The following is a 24688-nucleotide window of genomic DNA, read 5'->3' as shown; positions in this document are numbered from 1 at the left end:
AATTGTACACAACATTCTCAACAACTTATGAGAAGAGTACCACCTGTATTTTAATTTGGGTTAGAAAGACTGAACAAGTATTTGAATTTAATCTGATTCTAAAACCAATGCAAATTCCAACACACTATATTTTCTTGATTAAGGCCTACTTATGTCTTACATCCACATATTACCCTTTTCCAACTACCTTGACTCTGAAATTACTCCTTTTCCTAAGCACGCATATTCTTTTGTCTAAATCACTTTTTAAGTCTCTATTAGATAATAAGTATCTTAAAAGTAGAATGTAACTTTATCCATATTTGTATACCATTCCCAATGTCTAGTACTAACCCCTACACATTATATATGTCCCAAAATGCTAGCTAAATTGAAATGAACTAAGTCTTTCATTATGTAACCCTGAAATCATTTACTAATCTCTTAGTTGATGGAAGGATTCCTTCTATAGAATCTGACATATTTATTTAGATTGAACTAGAACACTTATGCTCCATCTTACTACTTCATAAGAGCCTATTCTATGATCAATAGTAATTACTAAAAAGTAATAGGATTTTTAAAATAATAACTAGAATAAGATTTGTCTCCTAATTCTGCTCTTGGGATCAATGCAAATAGGTATACTCTAGAAATATGGCAAGAAAGGTATGACAATAAATTTGAGAGTGATTTTTTAAAATCTGGATAAAATTCAAGGAGTTCTTTGGCTATCTGAAATAACGTGAACTTAACAGACATATGTAACACTCAGTGAAAGATGATAAAAAGAAATTATATGGTAGGGTTTCATTAATACAAAGGCAAAACTATAAGATATTCTTTAAAAATACATTAGCAAGTTGTATTAGAAGGTGTACTGGTAATGTTCTATTTCTTTATTTCAGTTGATGTGTATAAAACGGCTGACTTTATAATTAACTGTTCTTTAAACTGTACATATGTTTTATATAGTCTTTTATATTTAACTTATATAGATCTTGATCTGTCAATAAAATTATTTTGAAATGTGCTCCTGGCAAAAATTAAATTTTAAAAAGAAGTAATAATAAAACCTTTGTAAGCACTCTGCCCTAAATATCAATAGGTAGACACTAAATGATTTAAACTGGAGTTAGATTATAATCAGAAATGCCTCTTAGAAGATTGTCTTGGAATAGAGTGAGAGTAACACTTAAATCAAGAAAGACTTTAAGAGTCAGCTGCTCAAATCTAGAGAGAATACATATTAGCCTGAACTGGAAGGGGAGCAGTGAAGATGGAGAAAAGTGGAAGGAATCAATATAAACCAGGAAAAAAAAAAAAACCCACACAACTCGGTGAATAGATATAGAAGATAAGGGAGATGGAGTTAAGAATGACATACAGGTTTGTGGCTTGCATGTCTGGGAGGATAATGATGGCACTGACTAAAATAGGTAGCACAGAAGAAAAAGGACTAAAGCTATTCCATCACTAGATATTGGGAGCACCAACTTTATTACCTTTTCCCCACCCACATATTACCCTTTTCCAACTACCTTGACTCTGAAATTACTCCTTTTCCTAAGCACACATATCCTTTTGTCTAAATCACTTTTTAAGTCTCATCCTTATTAGATAATAAGTACCTTAAAAGTAGAATGTAACTTTATCCATATTTGCATATCATTCCTAGGGACTTTTCTAGGTACTGAAGAGAGGGCAATGAATTAAAGTCCCAGACCCTATTTATCCACAGTTTACTGACAGTGAAAGTGTTTATCCAAAAGGCAGTTGGACCTTTGAGTCTAAATTTATTAGAGTACAGTCAAGACAGCTAAATTATCTTTTACCTTATTTTCAGTATCTTTTGAAAACTAGAACAAAAAGAGATACCTGTACACCTGGTTAGATTCCATGGAACACTGACTTCAGAAAGTTATCAAAATGACCTAGAGGAGCTGGGGTTGTGACTCAGCGGTACAGCGCTCGCCTCACACACGTGTGGCCCTGGGTTTGATACTCAGCAATACGTAAAAATAAATAAATAAAATGAAGGTATTGTGTCCAACTACAACTAAAAAATAAATATTTTTTTAAAAATTACCTAGAATCTGCATATATTAAAAAAAAAAAAAAAACCTTAAAACACCAAGTTCCTTCTTTTACAAGGGGCTAAGTAAGCAACATAGCTATACATTTTTTGTAGTTACATACTGATTTCAATGCTGCCATCTTACACTAAAATATGGAACTACACAACTAAAAAACCAACACCACCATTCAACTATGAAATCTGAAAATAGAAAAGACTTCAGAGTTCATAAAAAGATGGAAAAGGGCTGGGTATGATGACACATACATGCCTGTAATCTTAGCTACTCCAAAGGCTGAAGCAGGAGGATTCTAATTCAATGCCAGTCAGGATAATTTAACAAGACCCTGTCTCAAAACAAAAAAATTTTTTAAAAGGGCTGGAGATGTAGCTCAGTGGTGGAGTACTCCTGAGCTCAAATTAACAACACCAAAAAGAAAGTTAAAAAAAAAAAAAAAAAACAATGAAAAAGAGAAAAAGAGAAAGGATTAACATTGAGAGTTATTTAGCGACAGAACAGCAGCTATCTGGGAATATTCCTGACAAAATAGAAGGTCTCAGGAAGCAAGTAATTACAGTTCATGTTAAAAATCTTAAGACAAAACAGGAAGTGACTGGTTGAATTTCCCCAATCTAAAAAGATAAAAATATGTTAATAAACATAATGGAGGAAGAGAAAGGAAAAAAAATCCAGAGAGATTACATTTCTTCAGTAAATTCAATCTGCTTTTCTAATCATAGCTCAAAAAGTAATAGCTGGTTAAATTAGCTTAAATAACATAATTACTGGTTCAAAGTTTAATCCTAGCACTGTTGGTTAAAAAAGGAAAATAAGTGTTAAGGACCCAGAATTTAGAGAGTTGGTTATATTTAACTGAAACATTGACGCGTCACTATTATTTGCAATCTTCAAGTTTTCTACCAGATAAAATCATGCTATTAAAACTATGTTGAAAAATATTCAGTGACATTGAAGAATGTCTTTGAGTTATTAACATAAGAAAACATACATGTATACACACACACACACACACACACATATATATAAATAAAATACCATCCTAAAGTGGAGTGAGAGGAGGAAAGAAAGCCAAAAGGAGCCTGGAAACTCTGGAATTGAGTCATTTCCTCATATAACCTGACAGATTATTTCCTACACATACACATACACACACATACACATACATACACACACACACACACACACAGACATACAAACTCTTTCTCTCTCTCCCCCGACTTTCATTTATAAACTCTTAAATCCAAAATCAAGGATTTTAAAAGTCACATAAGAAAAAAAGGTTAATGAACTGATAGCATGGATAAGAAAAACACAAAGATTAAAATACTCTATTAAAACATTATTCTTGCTGGACATAGTAAGTACACACCTATAATCCTACGTATTTGGGAGGCTAAGGTAGGAGAATGGTAAGTAAAAGGACAAACTAGGCAAGTTAGCAAAACACTGTTTCAAAATGAAAAATTGAAAAAGGAAAAAAAATGGTTGGGGAAATAGCTTAATAGCAGAGTGCTGCTGGGTTCAATCCCCAGCGTTCTTCAATGTCACTGAATATTTTTCAACATAGTTTTAATAGCATGATTTTACCTGGTAGAAAACGGAAGATTGCAAATAACAGTGACACGTCAATGTTTCAATCAAATATAATCAGCTCTCTAAATTCAGAGTCCTTAGGGATTATTTTGGGATCTTATCACTTTCTTTTTTAACCAACAGTGCTAGGATTTTATTGATCAATAAAATCAATCAATATATAGTCTTATGTGACTGGCTTCTTTCAGTCAGCATAATATCTAAGGTTATCCAATTGGTTGAATCTATTAGCAGCTTATTCTTCTTTTACCATATGGATGTACCATATGGTACATTGTGTGTGTCTACTCATTACTTGATGAATATCTGAACTGTTTTCAGGTTTTTGCTATCATGAATAATCTGTAATCATCTACATAAAATTCTTTGTGTAGACACATATATTCATCTCTATTAGGTAGATATTAAGAAATCAGTAATACAGATTTATGTGTAAAGAAATTGCCAACCTTTTCCAAAGAGGCTACATATATAATTTTACATTCATACCAGCATGCATGAGATTCCCAGTTTCCTTATATTTCATCAACACTTAGGACAATCCTTTTTAAATTTTATCCAATTTAGGGAGTATATTAGTGGTATTTCACTGTTTTAATATCTAATGATGGTGTGAATTTTTTCAAGTGCTTATTTGCCATCCATCTATCCTCTTTAATGAAGTCTATTCAAACAAATCTTTTTGTTTGTTTGTGGTATTTTTTTGGTAATGGTGAATGAACGCAGGGTCATGGGTATGCTAAGCACATGTTCCACCACTGAGCTATATGTCCATAACTCTTTTCTGCTTTTTGAAAAAACTGGGTTGTTTTTCTTATTACTGAGTTGTATTCTCTGTATATTCTGGATTCAAATCCTATTTGCATACTTATTTGTTTTGCAAATATTTTTTCCAAGTCTACAACTGTCTTTCTATTATCCAAATACTGTATTCTGAAGTGAAACTTTTTACCTGGTAGAAAACTGAAGATTGCAAATAATAGTGACACATCAATGTTTTAATCAAATATAATCAGCTCTCTTAATTCAGGATCCTTAGCATTTATTTTGGGATCTTCACACTTATTTTCCTTTTTTTAACCAACAGTGCTAGGATTTTAATTTTTATAAAGTCATTTTATCAATCTTTGTTAAAGGACCACACTCTGGCATTATATCTAAGAAATCCTTACCTAATCCAGGGTCATGTATTTATTCCTATTTTTTTCGTCTAAGAGTTTTATACATTTAGCTATTATAATTAGGACACTGTTCTTATATTTTATTTCAGAAGTTTCACATTTTCTTTTTTTAGTTGTTGATGAACCTTTTTAAAATTAATTAATATGTGGTGCTGAGAATTGAACCCAGTGACTCACACATGCTAGGTGAGCACTCTACCACTTAGCCACAACTCCAGCCCCAAAATTTTGTTTTATGTTTATGTTTAAATCTTAGTGCATAGTATTATGTAAGGATCTGTATATCATTTTTCTTTCCTTTAACATGTATATCCAATTGTTCCAGCACCATTGTTATAAAGATTATTCTTTTCCCCACTGCACTGATTTGTATCTTCTGTAGAAAATCAATTCAAGTATCTATGGGGGACTGGTTCCAGAATTCCCCATGGATACTAATATCCATGGATGGTCAAGTCCCATACATAAAATGGTATACTTTGCATATGAATTCTATGTAAATAGTTATTATACTGTACTATTTAGGAAATAAGAAAAAGGTCTATCTATATTCATTACAGATAAAATTTTCTCTCCCAGAAATTTTATAGTCACAATTAGTTGAATTCCAAATAGGGCATCCAAAGATATAGATGGCCAACTAACTGTATATCTAAGTTTGTTTCACAGCTTTATTCAATTCCATGGCTTTACTGATCTACTTGACCATGACTAAAGCTTTACAATAAGTATTGAAATTAGGAATTGTAAGTCCCTTTCTTTTCAAAATTGCTTTATCTCTTCTATGTCCTTTAAATTTCTGTATAAATTTTGAAATTAGCTTCTCAATTTTGATAAGAAACTTACTGGTATTTTAATACGAATTACATTCAATCCATAGATTATCAAATTAGGTCTTTCAATTGGTAAGTGCTATATCTTTGAACTGAGGGTGATCTGTAATTTCTCTGTTTCATTTTTTATGGTTTTGGTATGCAGAAATATTCATTTATTTTAAAATATCAGTGATTTTTTTTAACTTAAGCTTTAAATCTAAAATCAACTTTTAAAGCAAGCCTTACAAGTTATTTTAAAAACTTCCTGACATAATTTTATCAGGCCTCACATTCAACACTAGGGCAAACAATGAACAATGAACAGGAAAGATCTGTTATCTTGTAAAGTATAAGGGTTATAAACCATTCAAAAAATCAAATAGGAAAAAAAGTTAATTCCTATCTCAAAGCAGCTTATTGGTCATCACTAAAATCCTGTTTTTGGTAGTAAAAACTAAATAATCTGGGTTTTCTTGCCTAATTCCTATCAAACCCAAGAAAATTCTACAAATTAGTGTCATATCCATAAACAAAATATATTTATATAAATAAAAGTACTGGAAACACAATGATATAAATCGCCTCCAAGTCTTTCCTGTCTCAATTTTTATTGCATGATCAAAATATTTGGAAAAGGCTTATACATTTACCAATGTAAGCTTGTCAAATAAAATGGGGTTAAAGATCTATCAAATGAAGCAGTATGGAGATTCCTTGGAAATCTGGGAATGGAACCACCATTTGACCCAGATATCCCTCGCCTAGGACTATACCCAAAGAACTTAAAAATAGCATACTAAAGGGACACAGCCACATCAATGTTTATAGCAGGACAATTCACATTAGCTAAACTGTGGAGCCAACCTAGATGCCCTTCGGTGGATGAATAGATTAAAAAATGAGGCATATATACACAATGGAATTTTACTCAGCATTAAAGAGAATAAAATCATGGCATTTGCAGGTAAATAGATGGCATTAGAGAAGATAATGCTAAGTGAAGTTAGCCAATCCCAAAAAACCAAATGCCAAATGTGTTCTCTGATATAAGGAGGGTGACTCATAGTGGGGTGGGGAGGGGAGCATGGGAGGATTAGATAAATTCTATATAGGGAAGAGGGATGGGAGGGAAAGGGAGGGGGCAGAGGATTAGAAAGGGCAGTGGAATGTGATGGTACAAAATACATGTATGAAGACTCCAACTGGGTGTCAACATACTTTATATATAAACAGAGACATGAAAAATTGTGGTATATATGTGTAATAAGAATTGTAATGCAAAAAAAAAGCAAAGTATATGTATAAAGGCATGAATTGGCGTGAACATACTCTATATACAAAGATGAAAAATTGTACTCTATGTGTGTAATAAGAATTATAATGCATTCGGCTATTGTATATTTTTAAAAAAGTCAATAAAACTAAAAAAAAAAAAAAAAAACCTATCAAATGTTCATGTGATAAAAAGAAAATTTTTTTGAGTGGGCCTAACTCATGCTAAGCATATACTTGCTGCTGAGCTACACCTCCAACCCTATGAACAATTATTTTTAAAAACACTTGGGGCTGGGTGAGGTGGCACATGCTTGCAATTACAGCTACTCTGGAAAACAAGGCAGGAGGATCACAAGTTAGAGGACAGCCTAGCCAACTTAGTAAGCCCCCGTCTCAAAACTAAAAAGAACTTGGGATGTACTCAGTGGTACAGTACTTACTTAGTATGCTCAAGATTCTGGGTTTGGTGTCTAGTACTGACAAGAAAAAAAAAAAAGTATAAATGTTAACAAAGGGTTTTACTTGTTTGTTTATTTTATTTATTTTGGTGGCAGGAATTTAACTCAGGGGCACTTAACCATGGAGCCACATCCCTGGCCCCATTTTCTTTTGCCTTTTTTTTTTTTTTAATTTTGAGACAGGGTCTCACTAGGTTGCTTATTGTCTCGCTTAATGGTTGAGGCTGGCTTTGAACCTGTGATTCTCCTGCCTCAGTCTCCTGAGCCACTAGGATTATAGACAAGTGCCACTGTGCCTAGCTAACAAAGGCAATTTGATGAGAAACTCTATTTTAAAATAAAAATATTTTGTATTCTTAAAAGAAGACATGTATAATAAAATTTCATGATTATACTATTTATAATAAAAAATCTACATGCCCATTGGCAAGAGTAGATGGTATAAATTGTAGTACATTCACAATACTGAATATTGTACTCTAGTAAAAATGAACCACAGCAATATGCAGTAGTATACTGAATATTTTAAACATAATGTTGAAGGAAAAAAGCAAGTCCAGAAGACAATAAGCAGTATGATTCCATGTAAAACTAATATATATTATTTGAATGGTATCAATAATTATGTTAAAATTTTGAAAAAACAAAACTAAATAAGCATTTTATAAAAATCATCAATTATCTACTCCAACACCTGAAGACTAAATAATATGCTACTGAATGAACAAGGGGTTGCAAAAGACATCAAGGAGGAGATTAAAAAATTCTTAGAGGTGAATGAGAACACTGATACAACATATTGAAATCTCTAGGACACTATGAAGGCAGTGCTAAGAGGAAAGTTCATTGCATAGAGTTCATTCCTTAAAAAAGAAAAGTCATCAAATAAATGACCTAACATTACATTTCAAAGCCCTAGAAAAAGAAGAACAAATCAACACCAAAAGCAATAGAACACAGGAAATAACTAAAATCAGAGCTGAAATCAATGAAATTCAAACAAAAGAAACCATTGAAAAAACTGACAAAACAAAAAGTTGGTTCTTTGAAAAGGTAAATAAAATTGCTTAGCCATGCTAACAAAGAGAAGGAAAAAACTCAAATTACTAACATACATGATGAAAAAGGAAATATCACAACAGACACTACAGAAATACAGAAGATAATTAGAAATTATTTTGAAAACTTGTATTCCAATAAAATAGAGAATACTGAAGGCATTGACAAATTTCTAGAGTCATATGATTTGCCCAAATTGAATCAGGATGATATACACAATTTAAACAGATCAATTTCAAGCAATGAAATAGAAGACGTCATCAGAAGCCTACCAACCAAGAAGAGCCCAGGACCAGATGGATACACAGCTGAGTTCTACAAGACATATAAAGAAGAACTAATAACTATACTCTTCAAATTATTTTGTGAAATAGAAAAAGTTGAAGCACTTCCAAACTCATTCTATGAGGCCAATATCACCCTGATTCCAAAAACCAGGCAAAGACACAATCAAAGAAAGAAAACTTCAGACCAATATCTCTAATGAACATAGATGCAAAAATTCTCAATAAAATTCTGGCAAATCGAATTCAAAAACATATCAAAAAGATCACGCACCATGATCAAGTGGGGTTCATCCTAGGGATGCAATGTTGGTTGAACATAGGGAAATCAATAAATGTAATTCATCACATCAATAGACTTAAAGATAAGAATCATATGATCATCTCAATAGATGCAGAAAAAGCATTTAACAAAATATAGCACCCCTTCATGTTCAAAACACTAGAAAAACTAGGGATAACAAGAACATATCTCAACATTGTAAAAGCTATCTATGCTAAGCCCCAGCCAACATCATTCTAAAGGGAAAAAAATTGAAAGCATTCCCTCTAAAAACTGGAACAAGACAGGGATGCCCTATTTCACCACTTCTATTTAACATAGCTCTTAAAACACTGGCCAGAGCAATTAGACAGAAGAAAGAAATTCATTAGAAAAAGAAGAACTCAAATTAGCACTATTTGCTGACAAATATGATTCTAAACCTAGAAGACCCCAAAAATTCCACAAGAAAACTTCTAGAACTAGTAAATTAATTCAGCAAATTAGCAGGATACAATATCAATACCCATAAATCAAAGGCATTTCTGTATATCAGTGACAAATCCTCTGAAAGGGAAATGAGGAAGACTACCCCATTTACAATAGACTCAAAAAAAAAAAAAAAAAAAAAAACTTGGAAATCAACCTAATGAAACAGGTGAAAGACCTCTACAATGAAAACTACAGAACGCTAAAGAAAGAAATTAAAGAAAACCTTAGAAGATGGAAAGATCTCCCTTGTTCTTGGATAGGCAGAATTAATATTGTCAAAATGACCATAGTACCAAAAAGCACTATACAGATTTAATGGAATTCCAATCAAAATCCCAATGACATTCCTCATAAAAATAGAAAAAGCAGTCATGAGATTCATCTGGAAAAATAAGAGACCCAGAAAAGCTAAAGCAATCCTTAGCAAGAAGAGTATAACAGGTGGCATCACTACACCAGACCTTAAACTATACTACAGAGCAATAGTAATTAACAAAAACAGCATGGTATTGGCACCAAAACAGACTGGTAGCCAATGGTACAGAATAAAGGACACAGAGACTAACCCACATAATTTCAGTTATCTTAGACAAAGGCACCAAAAATATACATTGAAGAAAAGATAGCCTCTTCAACAAATGGTGCTAGAATGAAATTAAATCCCTCTCTCTCACCATGCACAAAACTCAATTCAAAGTGGGTCAAGGATCTAGGAATTAAACCAGAGACACTGCATCTATTAGAAGAAAAAGTAGGCCCAAACTCCAATATGTCAGATTAGGCCCCAACTTTCTTACTAAGACTCCTATAGCAAAAGAATTAAAATCAAGAATAATAAATAGGATGGATTCAAACTGAAAACCTTCGCAACAAAAGAAACAATCTTTTGTGGGGCAAATAGAGAGCCTACAGAATGGGAGAAAATGTTTACTACTCGCTCATCAGATAGAGCACTAATCTCTAGGGTATATAAACAGCTCAAAAAGCTAAACCAAAAAAACAAATAACCCAATCAATAAATGGGCCAAAGAACTGAACAAACAGTTCTCAGAAGAGGATAAACAATCAATCAACAAATATATGAAAAAATGTTCAACATCTCTAACTATTAGAGAAATGCAAATCAAAACTACTCTAAGATTTCATCTCACTCCAGTCAGAATGGTGGCTATTAAGAACACAAACAAGTGTTGACGAGAAACTGGGGAAAAAGGCACACTTGTACATTGCTGGTGGACTGCAAATTGGTGCACTCAATATGGAAAGCAGTATGGAGATTCCTTGGAAAATTGGGAATGGAACTACCATTTGACCCAGCTATCCCTCTCCTCGGTCTATACCCAAAGGACTTAAAAACAGTATACTGCAGTCACATCAGTGTTTATAGAAGGACAATTCACAATAGCTAAACTGTGAAACCAACGTAGATGCCCTTCAGCAGATGAATGGATAAAGAAAATGTGGTATATATACACAATGGAATATTAATCAGCAATAAAAGAGAAAAAATCATGGCATTTGCAGGTAAATGAATGCCAAATGTTTTCTCTGATATAATGAGGCTGATTCATAATGGGGTTGAGAGGGGGAGCATGGGAGGATTAGATGAACTCTAGATAAGGCAAAGGGGAGGGAGAAGAAGGAGGGTATGTGGGCGGGAAAGATGGTGAAATGAAATGGACATCATTACCCCAAGTATATGTATGAAGACACGAAGGGTGTGAATATACTTTGTATACAACCAGAGATATGAAAAATTGTGCTCTATATGTGTAATATGAATTATAATGCATTCTGCTGTCACATATAACAAATCAGAATTTTAAAAAGACAAAAAAAAAATCATCAATTATAAAATATTTTCCAGAAGTTTAATAGCAATCTCAGAATTTACTTCAAAATTTTATAGCTTTTACCTTTGCTTCTCTTCAACTGCTTTGTCCAGGTGCTGAAAGATATCCTGAAAGAGGGTGCAGCTGGATCGACTATTAATGGTATATCCATATCCTCTTTTCCAATATTGTTTCAGATCATTTAGATATTCTAATACCTAAAAATAAAAATTTCAAATATTATTTCTAATACATTTTCATAAATGTTAGAGATTTTCTAATTTAATAACATTTCCCCAGAAACAGTCATATTATCATTCTGTACAAAATACAGTAGAATCTTAGCATTTAGATTTTAATATCATGCATTAAAGAGTTAGCGCTGAAGGTATATGACACACAATAACTTTTGCTGCATCACAAATTTGAATCAAGGCTTGTGGGCCAAACAAGTTAGTAAATCTTCAAATCTAATAATCCATCATCCATGGCAGGTTAGGAGAGTGGATTAAGAACATGCAGTTAGCTCCTCTTTCTTCTAAAATTACATTAAGATGATAGCAAAGACAGATACAGAGAAAAAAAAAAGTACCTGGAAGAGTTTTCATTACATAGCATAGAAAGACATTAACAGAAGATTAAGAAATTAACTTTCGGTGTATGTAGGGTATGTGTATTGAACTCAGTGTCTCACACATGCTAGGCAAACATTCTACTGCTGTGGTATACCTCCAGCCCTTTTTAGTTTTTGAGACAGGGTCTTGCTAAGTTGCTCAGGCTAGCCTCGAACTGAACTTGCAGTCTCCTGCCTTAGCCTCTGGAGTCATTGGGAACTACAGGTATGTGCCACTATGCATGGCTGGATCAGAATTTTAAGCATTTAAAGATGATAAGCTTCTATAAAAACTAAGTACAAGTCATAATAAGTTTAAGCCCAGGGGTAGGCCAGTGCCATATACCAAAACCAAAATATAATAAAGAGACAATTAATTCTAGAAGTTAGCAAAAGGGACAAAGTAAACATAAAGTTAAAAAAAAGATTTAAAATAAGCCAGGTCCAATGGTACACACTCATAACCCCAGCTACTCAGGAAGCAAGTTTGAAGCCAACCTGGGCAACTTTGCAAATAATCCTGCAAATCTGAATGACATGGACTTTTCCTTGCTTCCTTTCTTTGTTTCCTTCTAGTATTGAGGATTGTACCTACAGCATTTTACCAATGAGCTACATCCCCAGCCCTTTTTTTATTTGGAAACAGGGTCTTACTAACTTTTCCAGACTGGCCTCTGATTTGCAACCCTTCTGCCTTGACCTCCCAGGTCCCCGTGGTTACAGGCATGGACTACCCTGCACCACCATGCCCAGCCATGGATATCTGATAGAAAAATATTAGATACCAAAATTGACCTAGAAATGATAGACAATCTAGATACACTCATTACCTTAGAAGGTATGTACAAAGTTGCAAAATAGGCTATCCCCCAGAAAAACATGTGTCATTTCTTTTGTAAAGATTTGCCTGACGACCATTTAATCAACTTCCTTTTGTGCACCACTATATCTTATATATACTTATATTATAAATGGCTTTATTTCACTCCTTCTGCCATTCTTTGAAGATAATGCTATCTTAATGTTAGTCATCTTCAGTTCCAAGCAAGTATCTGGCATAGAACAGGAATTCGAGAAATGTTGGCTAAAAGAAAGCACATATGGTCCAGCATGTCACAAGGCCTAGATAATTTGTATAATTCTCAGAATTTCAAAAGTACCTATTTATTTTTAATTTTAAAATATATTAATGGAGAATCTCAAACATATAAAAGTATAGAATAGTAGTACAACAAGTAGTACCCAAGTGTACCCATCATCCAACTTCAACAATAATCGATATTTGACCAATCCTATTTCAGCTATGTTCCTGCCTCCACCACTGAATTCAAACAAATTTCAAACACCATTTTATTTCATCTGTAAATACTTTAGTATGTAAACCTATTATTACACAGTGCAAGTGCTAAGCAGGGATAAATTATTTTATATTAAATTACTAATAAAAGAAAAAATCATAGGAAATTCCTAAATCAAAAGATAACTTCATATTTTTAAATAAAAAATTAAATTTATTCTTACATATAAAAATTCAATTAATTTAATATACATGTATTTTGAGTTTTCAAGTCATGATTCTTTAAATAAGCCTTTTATTTACAGAGGGAAAAAGATACTTCCACAATGGAAAAATCTGGCAGGCAATACTTTAATCAAATGATCAAACATATCATTATCAAAGATGTAACAGACCGACATTCCTTCTGATGTGATGCACTGAAAGGATATATCACTTATGTGGAATTCTTGTCAAAAACGTTTAATCTGAATCTGACCTTAAAAAATCAGTCAGAAAATGAAGAGCAAAAGAGGGAAATGAGGTAAGCAGACAGGAATTGTAAGTGAATTACTGCCACCACCAGGTGGAACACAGAACTCAATTTCCCATGAAAATTTCTATGTAAGAACAGTTAGGTCTTTGGAAAATCACTTGTTCTGAAGTTTGGCTTTCTATAAAAATAATAATTTGGATTATATACCCTTCCAGGAGTAAAATTTGATGAAGGGTTGAAAAGGTTTTAAACTGAGGAGCCCTAGAAATCAAATCATGAAAAAAAATGTTTTCCCAAGTTTTATGAACTTTTTACAAGTAAGTGAAACCTATTTGAACGTTAATTTCTATTTATAAGGAAAATAGTCACAAGACAATTTATGCTCCCTAACTTTGCTTATTTTCAGAAAAGCTGCTTTAAGTAACAAACAAACAAACAAAAAGCCCCATTAAACCATGAAGTAACTGCAAAAGTAATACTCACCTTTGCATCATCTATGTCAAAAACATCACACCAAGGAGATTTGACACCTCTAATTGCCAGGTCAAATGAACAGGTGAAAAAAGCTACCTGAATTAAATCTGGGGGGAAAACAGGTAAAATTTTATGAGTTATTAGTTTCTGCAATTTTTCAAAAGCTGAATATTGCTAGAATGCCATTTGCAGCAAAGTTGAAAAAACTGGATATGTTTGGTTTGGAGAAGAGCCTAGTTTTTTTTTTTCCCCCTGGTTATCAAAGAATTAATACTTGCTCTGTGCAAGGGAAGGACTACAACTATCAGGAATAAATCACAAGGATGTGTACATTTCAGTCCAATAAAACCAAGAAACTTTCTGTAACTTTTTTCAGTTTTTAAAACTATTTATTAAGAGCATGTTTGCCTGGCAAATCCAACAAAAAGGTTAACCCAAAGACCTACTACATTAAACAGACTTTTATTTTGCTAATATTAGAGGGCTGGTAAAGGGAAAATAAAATTATAAAGATTTTAGTCCCCAACTTGAAAATTAGGAATAACAAAGTGTATTTATTGAACAATATTTTTAGGGGGTTCTGGGAACGAGGGATTGAACTCAGGGGCACTAGGCTAATAACATATCTCTAGCCCTATTTTGTATTTTCTTTAGAGATAAGGTCTCACTGAGTTGCTTAGCACCTTGCTTTTGCTGAGGCTGGCTTTGAATTTGCAATCCTCCTGCCTCAGCCTCCCCAGTCACTGGGATTACAGGCTTGCACCGCCACATCCAGCTTAATGAACGATTTTTTAAGCTACAGAATAGTGCCAGGCATTATAGGCACATGCCTATAATTCCAGCAACTCCACAGGCTGAGGCAGGAGGTTGGCCAAGTTCAAGGGCAGCCTTAGCAATTAGCAAAATCCTAACTCAAAATTTTAAAAATAAAAAGGGATGGAGCTATAGTTCAGAGGTAGAACACCCCTAGGTTCAATTCTCAGTACTGGGGAGTGTGGGAACTATTCAATAATTCATAACTATTAGGAAAAGGCATATAAAGAAAGAAAGGTATAAAAGGAGAGAGAGGACTACAGAAAACGGGAAAAAGAGCAAAGTGAAGGGGCAGGAGAAAGGTGAAAGAGTCCACAGAAGAACAAGGGAAAATTACACACTAAAAAGGGAGTGAAAAGTTGGTATTACAGCATCAGTTTTTCAAATTTAGTTGCTCAAGCAATTTCATAATAAGCTATCTGGGATTTTTATATTGCTAAATCACTGATTACATCACTTTCATATGTGTACACACATGTGTGTATATGTATGTATGTATCAAAAAAAAGGACAAGGGAATGAGTGCTTGGGCTATAAAAAGGTAGCCTTTATCAGTAGGAATAAAAACATTGCTGCTCTCTAATCAAGAAGTAGCTGGCATCTAATCCTAGAGAGAGAAAAAAGAAGTCAACTATAGGGATTACCTTTATTATTTCAATTTTTCTTTAAAATATTGTCTTTCCTCTTTCCCAAAGGAAAAATGGGACCAAATTTAATTGTTACATGCTTTCTGCAATAGTTCTGAGTTTACACAATTCCTGAGGTAGTATATAGTTGTAAAAAATAAATTTCAGTGGGAATATACCTAAAAGCCATTCAAAACTTCTGCTCATATAAAGGGAAGGGTTTATGGGGCTGGGGTTATGGCTCAGCAGTAGAGCACTTGCCTCACATGTGCAAGGCCCTGGGTTTGATCCTCAGCACCATATATGTTATTAAAAAAAATAAAGGGAAGGGTTTATAATCCCAATACCTAATATAATAGAGTGACTTAACTACTATTCATATTTGATGAAAGGAACTGGCTCATTTAGACTTGAAACTATGAAAGTCAGCCCATTTGTATACCCTTTAACCAGAGAGAAGTGACCAAAAACACCTGTTTTTTTTTTGTTTGTTTGTTTGTTTTGTTTTGTTCTGTTTTGTTTACCAAAAGTCTTTGAAGTACAGGGAAATGAAAACTAATGCTATCATATATCTAATTCTAACATGAATTATTCTGAGCAAAGTCATTCTAGGCTCTCTGGATCTCAACTTGCTCACCTACAAAACAATGAAGTTAAAACAAATGATCTTACTTGATGAGTTATGGCTAATTCATGTATTATGACCACTTCCAACTTCTTGGTCAATCTTTTGGAGCCTCAAAAATATTTCAGATGCATTAGAAATTTAAGTATTAAAAAATAAACAAATAGAAGAAAATAGGAAAATAAACTAATCTTGAGTTTCAAGAATATTCTTAAGCAAAATATAATGATCAGATGCCATAATAAAGAGACAGATATGGTTTCACAAAAGATGTAAACTTAAGGTACCAAAAATGAGCCTAAAAGATAGGCAACAAATTAAGAGAAAATATTAGCAACAATAAGCCAACGACTAATTCTTTGCTAGACAGAATTAAAAGGTTTGGTCAATATATCTCCAATATAGAGAGGATATCTATGACCAATAAGAAAAATGTAAAAAATACTCAATAGCAAACAGACAATAGGGCTGGAGGTAAAGCTCAGTGGCAAAGTGTTTATCCAGCATGTGCCAAGCCCTGGGTTTGATCCTGAGTACCAAAATGAAGTGAGGGAAAGAAGGAGGATGAGAGAGGGAGGAGAAGAGAAGGGGGCAGAAAACAAGATTATGAAGAGGCAACTAAACATCTGGCTAATAAACATATAAAAAGGTTTTGGATTTCAGAAGAAATTAAATAAATGTAAATTAAAGCTAGACATTATTTTTCACTAATCAAAGAGCCTAAGTTAAAATGATTAATAGTATTAAGTGCTAGATGAGATAGTAGAGCATTCTTATATATTGATACAAATTTTTCTACACCTTCAGAGAACAATTTGGAAGTATATTGTGTCAAATATTCATACTTGTTAACCCAGCAACGTCACCTGTTATTACTTTTCTTATAAACTCTCCAGTGTGAAATATAATCCTTATAAACCATAAGAATGCTCTTTGTAATATCACTAGATAGTTAAAAACTAGAAAAGTTTTCAGTAGAAAAAATGGTTTCCTATATAAAAGAATTTGGACTATATATTAGCTCCAGATTCTTTTATAGCAGTAAAATTTGATGGGTTAAGTAACTTTTAACCAGCATTGACCCAGAAATCAAACCATATAGTCTATGAAATAACATAATTTATAAAGGAATGAGACAGAACTATATGTACAGACAGATGTATTATTAAGTAAAAATAAATTACAGATAGTACATACAGTAGGACTATCTCTTTATGTTAAAAAAGTAGGTATTTGAATGGCAAAAATATTTATGGAGCAGTTACTATGCCAGGCACTGTGCTAAATGTCTTACATAAATTAATCTCAGATAATCCTTGCAATAATCCTTTGGGGCAAATATAATTCCTATATCCATTTTATACAGAAGGAAACTGTGGCATAGAGATATTAAGGAACTTGGCAAAAATCATAATTCACGGTTAGATTAAAATTCAAATACAAACGGTGCAATCCCAGGATCAACTGTTTCAACTACTATGCTTATAGTGCCTCCAAAATAAGTTGCTCTTGCTGGGCACAGTAGTTACATGCCTATCATCCCAAGGACTCAGAAGCCTGAGGCAAGAAGATTACAAGTCAGCCTCATCAAATTAGTGAGGCCCTAAGCAATTTAGTGAGACCTTGTCTCAAAATAAAAATAAAAAGGGCTGAGATGTGGCTCAGTGGTTAATAAGCACTCCAAGTTCAATCCCTAGTATCAAAAAAAAAAAAAAAAAAGTTCCTTTTGGTTATTCCATCAGGAAAACACAAATAATCCTTACCCATTCAGAGACTAAAAGTAGTTTTTAATGTACTTGGCGGGTGGGGGACACACACAGTGCTGTGAATTAAACCCAAGGCCTTGCTCATGATAAGCGAGCACTCTACCACTGAGCTACATCCCTACTCCTAAAAGTAGTTTTTAAAAACCTTCTACTACAGAATAATGGCTAGAGACTAGTATACTTATATCATGGGGAATTCTGTGTATAAGTTTAAAATGTAGGACTAGGCTAAAGTTATAGCTCAGTGGTAGAACATTTGCCTAGCATATTCAAGGCCCTGTGGTCAATCCTCAGCACTATAAATAAATAAATAAAAATAGAAAGGATTAAAATTACATTTAAAAAATACAAAGTTGCATAAAATCAAATTTCAGACTCAAATGCACTTTGATACCATTCTAAAAGTTTAAAAATCCACAAAACAATATCCCAGTTATGTACAGAAACATATATACTGGCACAGGAGGATGATTAAGTGATGAATTGATGACAATGTCTCTGGAGAGAAAAGAAAAAGAATGAGATCCAGGAGAGAAACCCAAGGTCCTTGGTGCTATTTAGAGCAACTAAGTGAAGCATAAAACTAAGTTTCGAGTATACAGTATTCATTATGTCAGCCTTTATTCTTACCTACATGTTTTAATTATTTCCCAATAAGAAAATTTTAAAGCTCCACAGGTGACCCCAATGTACAGCTGGTTTGCGGAAAGGAAAAAAAACTCAATTTCAAATAATAGTTTAGACATCATCATTTTTTTTAATCCTTATAAAGCATCTGGTCTCCAAAACAGACTTAACTGAAAAATAGTTTCACCCCTCCACATTTCCTACTTCCAATCTCTTGGAAGTTGATTCACAATATAATAAAATTTATAATCTTTGTGTGTGTATGTCCATGAACATATATGTATAAAAATTTATTTTTATAAAAAAATTTATTTTTGTCAACATCTGCTTTACAGATTACAAATTTATAAAAAACTGGAAAAAAATTTTATTAATTTTCCATTGCTTAGGTCACCATGTGCCCTGTTTTCCACTGGTTTTCCCAGAATAATTAATAATAATAGTATTATCTTTTACTCTCAAAAAGTGTCCCAGTTTGGATGATAAACTGCAGTCAGCCCTTACATATCTTGTGACAGACATGATTACTTATCTTTTCAACATCTCTACATATAAAAGCCTCAAAAAACATACCACTTCGCTTTTCACTTTCAAAAACTCTCATACATGTACTTTTGAACTGTTTTAAAAACTAAAGAATTTATGAGTCTCTTTGAATAACTTTATGAAGCAAATTCAGAAAACAAAATTTTTTGTTTTTACAAGTAATGCTCAGAGTTTAGGTTTTCAAAAAATTTCAGAATACAAGCCAGGTATGGTGGCGCATGACTTCCCAGTTACTTGGGAAGCTAAAGCTGGAGAACTGCCAAGTTTGAGGCCAGTTACAGCAACTTAGCAAGGCCCACAGCAACTTAGCAAGACCCTGTCTCAAAATATAAAATTTAAAAAGGGGCTGAGGACTTGGTTCAGTGATTAAATACCCTTGGGTTCAATCCCTAGTACAAAAAAAAAAAAAAAATTCAGAATACAGAGAATTGTATACCTTAATTTACATAATATTGGAAGAATATGAATTTAAATAGTAAGCATGAGGTGTTTCTTAAATTGAATGTAAATTCAATTTGGGCCTTTAAAAGGAATAACACTAAATTTCCTAATTTTTTCATTTTCACAGTTCAAAATTATTTAAGCCACAGTTCAAATGAATGCAGCAGATATATTACCTGCATTTAAATTGTTTACCGGCACTTGCAAAACAGCTGCAACTTTTTTTAAAATGCTCTGCATTTCTGGTCCAGTTTTGAAGGCTTCTACATGATAAAGAGCTGTAGCATTCCTTTCCACTTCAGTTAAGAACTTCTTACAATGATCAAAGAACCTCATTAGTTTGTCATTTATGCTTGGAGGTCCACACTCCATATCTGAAAGAAAAAAAAAGTTATATACATGTAAATTATTGACATAAATGATGGGTATCAGGGATTGAACCCAGGGGCATTTAACCTCTGAGCCACATCCCCAGCCCTTTTTATTTCAAGACAGGGTCTCACTAAGTTGCTTAGGGCCATGCTAAGTTGCTGAGGCCAGCTTTGAACTTGTGATCCTCCTGTCTCAGCCTCCCTGGCAATAAATGATACTTTTAAATTACTAAAAATTTTGCTTCAAGTGTGAAAAAGGAACATAATGACATTAATCTGCATATCTGAAATAATGTATCAGTCATGAAAGACAAAGTATAAAATTTTATTACCCATTTATAATGATGGCAATTCTTAAAGAGAATATGCTAGAAATACTAAAATACAATCAACACCCAAAATAAAATGTGTTGAAGCAATACTACACAATGAAACAAAGGTAACCAAAATGAATGTTTTCTCATAGACAAAAAAATAATTAGGCAATAAAATCATAAGAAGTGCAAAACTGTGTTATGAAAGTTTTGTTTCTGTCAGGCACAGAAAACTTCAGAAAGCAAACTAAAAACCAGCAGTCTCTAGGTACAAGGTGAGAGAGAATTTAACAGATTAGACCTGTTTCTCCACTCAACCAAAATCTAAATAGATTGTTTTATTTTCTTAATTAATTTTCCTAACCCTGTGTTACTTTACAAAAGATTCTACTTTAGACAAAAACTACTGACAGCACACACAAAGTTTCAAGTTTACTGGGCTTCACTGTGCTAAGTGCTTCTGATTTGGTTTATCTTTTAACTGAAGATCCTAGGTAACTCCGTTTAACAGTATGCTATTCCCCCAACTTGGCAAACATGTACTGGAAAAGCATTCATAACCATGCTTCAACTACTGGGGTGTCTTTTAAGTTTTTCAACCATATTCAAAACATCTCAATTATCATTCCTCCAATAATTCACCATGAAAATAACACCACGTATTATTTCTGTACACAAAATCTAAGAAATTCAAATACAGTTATACCATTGTTTTAGATATACAACGCAAAAATATACATATATGTGAAGGCATAGTCCCTGAAATAGATCATTTCTCCCACTTTAATTGTTAATTGGATTATAGTTCTTAAGAAAGTATCTTCAGGAGCCAGTATATGTCATCCTAGTAACTAAGAAGGCTGAGGGAAGAGGATCACAAGTACGACGCTGGCTTCGGCATCTTAGGGAGACCTTGTCTCAAAATAAAATAAAAAGAGCTAGAGATGGATGTTGCTCAGTGGAGGTAGAGTGTCCCTCAGTTCAGTCCCCACTACCAAAACCCAAAAAAGACCAACTTCACTAGGAAAATAAGAGAACTTTGTCATCTTTTCTGTGCCCTCAAAATATGATTTCTCTTGTGGGTCTGGATGGTTCATCCTTGTTATTATCTAATTACTGCTGCTCTTTAAACAGAAACAAATGCATTGTTCTATTTCTATAAAAACACAAAATCTAATTCAGTGGTCTCCCTCAAAAGCCCAGATTTACACAACAGGCAAAACAATTGTCTGTGTAGGATAATGAAGTGGCTAGGCAAAGGATTTAATCTCTGAGACTGAAAAATGGTGAGAGGGGGGTTTATCCTGAACTACTCTGATCCCTGGCTTTTCCCCGAGGCAAATGACAATCTTCACAATGCAATCTGAGTGCCATCATTCATGCCCTGAGGTCCAGTATATGTTGTGCTACATTAAAATTCAGCTAATTTAGGCAACCTATAGGGAACTTTCACCCAAACTAATAGGAAAAACCTAGTTATAGTTTAAAAGCACGACTCAGTAAGTAACAAGTTAGTTTACTGAGTTACCCACAAAGCAATAACATGATACACAATTAGTGGAAAAATCCCCTTGCAGACTGCTGAACTGCTATGGAAGAAATGATAAATCAGTTTTGTTTTGTTTTTTAAATTTGGGCTGTAAAGCTAAATGAAGTTCCTCACTTCAATTCATACCTTAAAACCTAGAAGTAGTTATTAACAATTGTTCATCTCTCTGTCATAAAAATGTTATGTTTTTATTCTCATCAGATATTATAGGACAAAAGGAAGCTGTATAGTGTAATGCTTAAAAAAGCAAGTTATGAGCCAGGTGCAGGTGTCCATGCCTGCAATCGCTGCTGCAACTGGGAAGGCAAAAGGATTTAAATTCAAAGTTAGCCTCAACAGCTTAGCAAGACCTTGTCTCAAACTAAAAAAAAAAAAAAAAAAAAAAAAAGAGCTGGGGATGTGGCTCAGCAGTTAAGTACCCTTGGGTTCAATGTGGGGGGTACTATCAGCTTCAGAGAAGAGTTGTGAAGATTAAGTAAAACAAATGTGAGACATGTGTGGTATATATGAGGCATTGGGTGTTTGCTACAATATAATTGACTATAAAAACATTTTGATGGGAAAAGTATCATTCTGGAAAAACAGAAGACCTGGACTCCAGGCCTGACTAGTCCTCAAATTAGAGGACAACCTTGGGCTCAACTTCTTTGCCTGATAAATAAAAAAGATACTACTATTTCATCTCTCAAATTTTGAAAAAGTATGAAATCAATTGGTAGGTAAGGTATTGCTTTTGACAATGAACCGCAACTACAATAAGGGAACTCTATAACAGTAAATACAACAACCATACAGAAGGAAAAAGCAGGGCATAAATAAGGCTTGTTAACAGCTTCCTAAATCGGGTGTTAAGTCTAGACCAGACACCTGAAAAAGGTGATGAGTAAAAACCCCAACTTGTATTACAAGCAATGCCTGAGGAAGAAGGTTCTAAATATCATTTTTAAAGAGTGTTTTCAACCATAAAACTAACTGCCAGGGAGGTAAGAAAGGACAGACAGGCTGGCACTCAAAAGTGGTTAATTCAATTTGGAAAAGGGAGACGAAAAATTTTGGGAAAGATCATCTCCTTTCCTGCTATGGATCCCAGAGTCTACTACAGCGTTCGGTACGTAAAAGGTGCTAAAATTCATATCTGATGAATGAATAAATAAATAAATAAATAAATGTACACATGAAAGGAGAGATAATCAAGTTCATAACATCCTGTACCCAGAGAAAGCACAGCCTGAAGGGTAGAAGTTAGGATACAGAGCAAAGTGAGGCGAGACTGGGGGTGGGGAAGTCCAGGGAAGATTCGGGAACGCGGCAGAGCATCTGCCCCGCGGCGCGCGGTCACCTGAGACGTCGGGCGGTGACAACCCAGGATGGTAGTGCTCCCACAGCCCCCGCAAGAAGGCGGCGCCGCTGTCCACGCAGCGGTGCTTGGAGCTGGTGATCAGTCGCAGGCGGCTGTAGTTCTCCCGGCTGAAGAGAGCTGGGAAGAGGGAGGCCAGTCGCAGCGCCAGCTGTCGCATGTCCTGCCGCCCTTTCTCCACCAACTGCCCATCCATCCAGTCCGCGTACCACAGCGGCCAGTCAGCCAGCGCGGCGCCCAGGCCGCGATCGCTGGCATTGCCCGGCCTATCATCCCCCGGCCCGCGGGCCTGCAGCATCCCGTGCAGCTGCCTCAGCTTGCGGATCTGCTTGGCCGTGGGGTAGCGGGTACCATGGCGGATGAGGGCCACCAGCTGCACCGGGGTGCAGCTCCCCTCCAGCAGCTCTGGGTCCCGCTGCGGCGCCTCGGGGTCCGACAGTAGTCCGGGGTTGACATCTTCGTAGCGAGTCTTGGTGCCGAAGTAGGGGCTGAGCGCCGAAGCCACCTGGTCCTTCGGCTCCTGGAGAGAGCAGCGCGCGAGCGACGAAAGCAGCGCCGCAGCCAGGGCCGCGGTGGGCGCTACGGAGGCCCTGAGGAGGCGGCAGGGACCACAAAGCATCGTGCCAAGCGGCCCGCGGAAGGCAAAACACCCGCAGCTGACCCCCTGATTTCCGGCTCCGGCGGGCGGGCGGGGGCGGGCCCGGAGGGCTCTTCCGGCCTGGGCGGCTCTGGTTGCGCTGCAGTTAACTCAGGCTGTGGCGACTGGTGCTGAGCGGTTCGCTCCCGGAGAGATGCCGACCTGTGGCGCAGGTGGAGCTGCCCTGGGAAGACTGGGGCACCTGTGGCTTATGTGGAGCCGGCGTGGGCTGACCCGGGGCGTGGGCGAGTTTCCTCTTAGCCTGAGGCTCCGAGACTGTCTTCAAAGGCTTCCCGGCTCTTTGGTTTTCAGTGATGCGAATGAAGCCCAAACCAAGCGTTAGTCTCCAATGCTGCCATCTTTCAATAGGTGACTCTGTCTCACCATCCTTACCCCATTCTACTGTGTTTTTCAACTCTAAAGCAGACGTATAAAATACACTTGATTATGCAAATATCTGGCCTTTGCTGCAGGTTGCTTCTTGGAGACCAAAGTTTTTCTCCCTTTAGAGTTCAAAAATAAGTCGGACAGAACAGAGGGCTTAGAAAGAGGCTTAGTTCTTAAGAAATTTCAGTCCTGAATCTTTTCTATTATTTTGACCTGAACTAGCAGAGCGAACACAGCACCCCAAAAATTCTGCACTTGTTGATCCCCAAAGCAGAGAAACAGCAATCATGATAATGTGGGTGCATTGAGTCATGGCCCATAAGATTTACCGCGTTATTAAGTGTGAGCTCATCTGCTGTGTGAAGCAAACATGATATTTACCACCACTCCACATCCATACTCACTTCCCATGTGGTTACATACTCAAATCAGCTGCTGATT

At 35.1% G+C, this 24688-nt stretch overlaps 1 protein-coding gene across 1 annotated transcript in view; it reads right to left on the bottom strand.

Annotated features, from left to right (window-relative positions):
- Nucleotides 1-23899, bottom strand: part of Minpp1 (multiple inositol-polyphosphate phosphatase 1) — a 38329-nt gene extending 14430 nt beyond the window's left edge. Inside the window, exons 1-4 of the mRNA XM_046456790.2 lie at nt 23206-23899; nt 19809-20006; nt 14198-14295; nt 11414-11547 (exon numbers count right to left, since the gene is read on the bottom strand). Coding sequence (XP_046312746.1) covers nt 11414-11547; nt 14198-14295; nt 19809-20006; nt 23206-23842 — 1067 coding nt within the window. The 5' untranslated portion in view covers nt 23843-23899. The remainder of the gene's footprint in view (nt 1-11413; nt 11548-14197; nt 14296-19808; nt 20007-23205) is intronic.
- Between the last annotated feature and the right edge of the window lie 789 nt (nt 23900-24688).

The sequence above is a fragment of the Marmota monax genome, unplaced genomic scaffold, assembly GCF_021218885.2.
Source record: "Marmota monax isolate L192 unplaced genomic scaffold, Marmota_monax_Labrador192_F-V1.1 WCK01_AAM20220418_F8-fsc00166, whole genome shotgun sequence".
Lineage (NCBI taxonomy): Eukaryota > Metazoa > Chordata > Mammalia > Rodentia > Sciuridae > Marmota > Marmota monax.
The sequence above is the reverse complement of the archived record's forward strand: the minus strand, read 5'-3'. Positions and strand labels throughout refer to the sequence as shown.